Genomic DNA, 6,121 nt, shown 5'->3' with positions numbered 1-6,121 from the left:
TGTAAAGCTGTGAATGTACACACATCCATCACAACATACTCATGACTCCTCATGACTCCTCCATTCCTGAACTACAATCAAAATTCACCTTACATGTAAGTCTCGTTTGGCTTTTCAATTCTACCTCGTCATAATATGAGGTCACTACGGAGTCAGGTAAGACCTCAAAGCTGTGTCCATGAACAGAAATAACAAGTTCCATCGTGTTAAAACTGTGTAATTGAAAGAACGGAGGAACACTTGTTACATCGAATCACAATCTGATGTATTACAGACATAAATTACAATGTTATTGATAAACTCACCTTAAATGCACTTAATGCTTTGGTTTAACTGAAGATAAAATAAAATCACCAAAGTTTGGTGTGGTTGTCTTAGCCGATTTCTTGTAATATTTACTGAAAGTGTTGGTTCTAGAGTTCACATGAAACACACACGTTGAGGCAGATGTTTGCATACTGTTGATATCCAAAGAATGGAATGTTTGACACCTTTGTCCAGTCAATAAAGCTAACAACATCACTGTCTTGAGGGTTAACTCGTTGAGGCCTAGTTTCACAGCTGGAGACTCAAAATGATGATGATTCAAAACAATGTCCACATCCCAAATTAAACCATGGCGTGGATGAGACGGTTTCATTTCAAAAACTCCTTATAAAACTTTTTTAACCAAGAAATGTTCTCCAAATGAAACACCATCAGGGAGTGATATCACTGAAGATAAAGCACTGCGGGCTGTATTCACTGCACTATAGCCCAATCCATCATATGCTAGATCTGGTAGAAAGTTAATCCCATCCTCTAGACATAGTGTAAACAGATTAATCTGCCTTGAATCACAATAAATTTCCCACCTGGTAAGGTAAGACTTGTACTGCTTTTGTGTGCCTTTCCTCCAACACTTGATGATTCCTCCAGCGTTCCGAGATAGGTGTATCTCGCACAAGGATTTCCTGACAAGTGGCACATCATTAACTGCGGTGTCCTGTGCATCAGGTGAATCTCTGCTGGCTGTTTCACTAGGCAAAGAAGGGATTTCCCATCTGGGAAGGATCAAGGGATCGTCGATCAGAAGGCAGATCAACATCGGGAACCAAACCTTGGTTGGCCAGTAGGGTGCAACCACCACACCCGGTGCCCCGTCCCGGTCCAGTAGGGTGCAACCACCACACCCGGTGCCCCGTCCCGGTCCAGTAGGGTGCAACCACCACACCCGGTGCCCCGTCTCGGTCCAGAAGGGTGCAACCACCACACCCGGTGCCCCGTCCCGGTCCAGTAGGGTGCAACCACCACACCCGGTGCCCCGTCCCGGTCCAGTAAGGTGCAACCACCACACCCTTTGCCCCGTCCCGGTCCAGTAGGGTGCAACCACCACACCCGGTGCCCCGTCCCAGTCCAGTAGGGTGCAACCACCACACCCGGTGCCCCGTCCCGGTCCAGTAGGGTGCAACCACCACACCCGTTACCCCGTCCCGGTCCAGTAAGGTGCAACCACCACATCCGGTGCCCCGTCCCGGTCCAGTAAGGTGCAACCACCACACCCTTTGCCCCGTCCCGGTCCAGTAGGGTGCAACCACCACACCCGGTGCCCCGTCCCGGTCCAGTAGGGTGCAACCACCACACCCGGTGCCCCGTCCCGGTCCAGTAGGGTGCAACCACCACACCCGGTACCCCGTCCCGGTCCAGTAAGGTGCAACCACCACACCCGGTGCCCCGTCCCGGTCCAGTAAGGTGCAACCACCACACCCGGTACCCCGTTCCGGTCCATCTTCTGAAGGGTTTGAGTCAGGACACTGAAAGGAGGAATTATGTTGACGCAATCAAAGCATGACCAAGTTCAATCAAAGCATGACCAAGTTCAATCAAAACATGACCAAGTTCAATCAAAACATGACCAAGTTAGTGATAATGCATCAATAGCAAAAGCATTTGGGTCTGGATCTACATCAGGCTTAACCTTCAGTATGTCAAGAGATTTTCTCAGTAATTTCTCATCTAGTTTCCATTCTTTCTTTTCCTGTTTAAACGCGACTCAGCGTCCACAGATATATTCTCTACACCAGGAATGTGAGCAACTGAAATCCAAATATAATTTCCAATGCAAAAATCCTAAATCATTTCGGTAAGTTGATTGCACGTTTCTGAATGGCTAGTGTCCATGTGATTAATAGATGACACAGCTGTGGTGTTATCCATCATTGCTCTTACACGTGTATTGATACATTTGACCTCGCCAAATAAATCTGAGAAACTTTCTGTGTTCCTGTGCCATGCGACATGAATAGTAAACATCTTTGAGATCAATAGACGCCATCCAACAGTTTCTTTTTACCAATTTTAGAACTGAATTCAGTGATTCTATTTTAAAATGCAACTACTCTACTTGTTTATTCATTGCTTTCAGATTCAATATCAATCTATGTGATTGCTGATGGTTTGTTTTTGCAAACCTGGGTGAGTTCATCATTGTCAAGTTGGTCATTATCGGACCACTTGGTTTCATCCGTGTCGCGATCCGCCATTTTGATTGTGTCAGATCAGCACGGTGACAATGCAATATTTTGACTAGATTCAAGTCGATAAGGGTACAGTGAAACTTTGCTTCAAAGTTTGTGTACCCCGTGGTTTCAACAAACCAAGAAAATAACGAACTAGATGAACCAGGTTCTGAGTTCATCTACATCTTCACATGAGGGAAGTTGAACAGCGTCTGCTCACCTCGAAAGCTGACGGGACAATGAAGATTAAGCACGCGGTCGCTTTTCACGTGACTCAGTAGTGACGAGGTAGAACCATACTTACTCACTCACTGACCAGGTGAAAGGCCCTCGCGTCCACGTGTCTCTTGTGTCTGAATGCGATAAGTATGTTATAGCGAAGTGGGTGTTTGAAATAACTATCAATGTTTCCTTAATTCAAATCTAAGGAAACTGCATGGAAGCTCCCTTCACGCCACTAGGTACTGAATACTATTCCAGATATATCATGACTTATAAGTTACACGTGTGACGAAAGCCGGACAGTATGCATTTTTGCGAAACCAGTCATGGGTATGGCACGGACCGACCTAGAAACAACCGGGACGAGCCAGGACGCATGCTATAAAGGTGTCTTCAAGGGAAGGAACTCTGCGTGCGTGGATGGCTGGGTGCCCCTCCCCATCCTGGTCCACAGATCGGTCATCATCAAGCATTGACCTTTTGGTGTTTCCACCACAGTAGCAACTACATAGACTGCTCATCAAACCATTTCCTCCAACACACTGCAGACAATAGGTTGGCAGTGAGTAAAGGCTGGAATAATTTTGTTTTGGTTTATGAAAATGAATTCGTTAGGTAAATAAAAGAATACTACCTAATCACTTTCAAATAATTTTGGATTGACTGTCCAGAGGCCAAACGTACCTGAATATTTATAATAATTTAATCTAATTTCCTATAATACTAATAGATAGTATTGAGAATGATTGGACGGTATTAATGGTACTTCGGTATAGCGCAATACGCTTTTCAAGTCGCTTTTCAAAATTCTTTCTGAGAACCGTTATATTGGGTAAAGAACAAATTATCTTTATGGTTTGAATTAAAACCTCCTACACAGACTTTCATTCACAACAATGTTTTCCGTCGTTATTCAGTGACGAAACGGTAAACTATAATATTATAGATGGTATGAAAAAAAAATAGAATCCCTGACTATGTAACCTAATTTTGGCATTGATGTTATCAGAACCATGTTTAGGGACATATAATGTAGAAAATAGGATTGACATGCGCAATTAGTGTCGCTCACTGTCAAACATTCACTGTTCCCAATATATCACAAGGCGTATCGCAATACGGGCAACTGGATCGCAATATATATTGCAAGACAAGTTATATTTGCCAATATACAGCCCCAGTGTTGGGTGGGCTGTATCTATAAATCAGACGTTCACTGTGATACCGTGCTAGTACTGATTCCCAAGTTGAACCAGACTTTCACTGTAAATACCGTGCTAGTACTGATTCCCAAGTTGAACCAGACGTTCACTGTGATACCGTGCTAGTACTGATTCCCAAGTTGAACCAGACGTTCACTGTAAATACCGTGCTAGTATTGATTCCAAAGTTGAACCAGATGTTCACTGTGATACCGTGCTAGTATTGATTCCCAAGTTGAACAAGACGTTCACTGTGATACCGTGCTAGTACTGATTCCCAAGTTGAACCAGACGTTCACTGTGATACCGTGCTAGTACTGATTCCCAATTTGTATCAGACGTTCACTGTGATACCGTGCTATTACTGATTCCCAAGTTGTATCAGACGTTCACTGTGATACCGTGCTAGAACTGCTTCCCATGTTGAACCAGACGTTCACTGTGATACCGTGCTAGTACTGATTCCCAAGTTGAACCAGACATTCGCTGTGATACCGTGCTAGTACTGATTCCCAAGTTGTATCAGACGTTCACTGAGATACCATGCCGCAGTGAAGCATGAATACCCCACTCAGACACATTATACTAACTCCGTGCCGACCAGCCCTTGTTGTACCCATTAATGCCGAGCGCCAGGCAGGGACCAACAAGTACCATATTTTTTTCACGTCTTTTGGTATGACGCGGGCGGGGATCGAACCCGCGACCTTCCGCTCTCCGGGCGGGCGCTCTAACCACTACACCACGGAGACGGTATGTTGAACCAGACGTTCACTGTGATACCGTGCTAGTACTGATTCCAAAGTTGTATCAAACGTTCACTGTGATACCGTGCTAGTACTGATTCCCAAGCTGAACAAGACGTTCACTGTGATACCGTGCTAGTACTGATTCCCAAGTTGAACCAGACGTTCACTGTGATACCGTGCTAGTACTGATTCCCAAGTTGAACCAGACGTTCACTGTGATACCGTGCTAGTACTGATTCCTTAGTTGAACCAGACGTCCACTGTGATACCGTGCTAGTACTGATTCCCAAGCTGTATAAAACGTTCACTGTGATACCGTGCTAGTACTGATTCCAAAGTTGAACCAGACGTTCACTGTGATACCGTGCTAGTACTGATTCCCAATTTGTATCAAACGTTCACTGATATACCGTGCTAGTACTGATTCCCAAGTTGAACCAGACGTTCACTGTGATACCGTGCTAGTATTGATTCCCAAGTTGAACCAGACGTTCACTGTGATACCGTGCTAGTATTGATTCCCAAGTTGTATGAGACGTTCACTGTGATACCGTGCTAGTACTGATTCCCAAGTTGAACCAGACGTTCACTGTGATACCGAGCTAGTACTGATTCCCAATTTGTATCAGACGTTCGCTGTGATACCGTGCTAGTACTGATTCCCAAGCTGAACCAGACGTTCACTGTAAATACCGTGCTAGTACTGATTCTTATGTTGTATCAGATGTTCACTGTGATACCGTGCTAGTACTGATTCCAAAGTTGAACCAGACGTTCACTGTGATACCGTGCTAGTACTGATTCCCAAGTTGAACCAGACGTTCACTGTGATACCGTGCTAGTACTGATTCCAAAGTTGTATTAGACGTTCACTGTGATACCGTTCTAGTACTGATTCCCAATTTGTATCAGACGTTCACTGTGATACCGTGCTAGTACTGGTTCCAAAGTTGAACCAGACGTTCACTGTGATACCGTGCTAGTACTGATTCCCAATTTGTATCAGACGTTCACTTTGATACCGTGCTAGTAGTGCTTCCCAAGTTGAACCAGACGTTCACTGTGATACCGTGCTAGTATTGATTCCTAAGCTGAACCAAACGTTCACTGTGATACCGTGCTAGTACTGATTCTCGAGCTGAACCAGACGTTCACTGTGATACCGTGCTAGTACTGATTCCCAAGTTGTATCAGACGTTCACTGTGATAACGTGCTAGTACTGATTCCCAAGTTGTATCAGACGTTCACTGTGATACCGTGCTAGTACTGATTCCCAAGTTGTATCAGACGTTCACTGTGATACCGTGCTAGTACTGATTCCCAAGTTGAACCAGACGTTCACTGTGATACCGTGCTAGTAGTGCTTCCCAATTTGTATCAGATGTTCACTGTGATACCGTGCTAGTATTGATTCCCAAGGTGAACCAAACGTTCACTGTGATACCGTGC

The 6,121-nt window shown here is 44.8% G+C and overlaps 1 protein-coding gene across 1 annotated transcript; it reads right to left on the bottom strand.

Moving 5' to 3' along the window:
* Nucleotides 1-1,019: 1,019 nt before the first annotated feature.
* On the bottom strand, nucleotides 1,020-2,522 carry LOC124271604. The gene is made up of 2 exons (XM_046706752.1): nucleotides 2,451-2,522; nucleotides 1,020-1,793 (listed from the first exon to the last, which is right to left on the bottom strand). The coding sequence occupies exons 1-2, from the start codon at nucleotides 2,520-2,522 to the stop codon at nucleotides 1,020-1,022; spliced, it is 846 nt and encodes a 281-aa protein (XP_046562708.1).
* Nucleotides 2,523-6,121: the final 3,599 nt, after the last annotated feature.

This window comes from Haliotis rubra, unplaced genomic scaffold, assembly GCF_003918875.1.
Source record: "Haliotis rubra isolate DU_JTF1 unplaced genomic scaffold, ASM391887v1 Scf1616, whole genome shotgun sequence".
NCBI lineage: Eukaryota > Metazoa > Mollusca > Gastropoda > Lepetellida > Haliotidae > Haliotis > Haliotis rubra.
The sequence above is the reverse complement of the archived record's forward strand: the minus strand, read 5'-3'. Positions and strand labels throughout refer to the sequence as shown.

Coding starts and splice junctions, on each gene's coding strand:
- LOC124271604 (XM_046706752.1), bottom strand. CDS start 2,522: ATGGCGGATCGCGACACGGATGAAACCAAGTGGTCCGATAATGACCAA. Junction 1,794..2,450: donor ACAATGATGAACTCACCCAG/GTTTGCAAAAAC, acceptor TCCTCCTTTCAG/TGTCCTGACTCAAACCCTTC.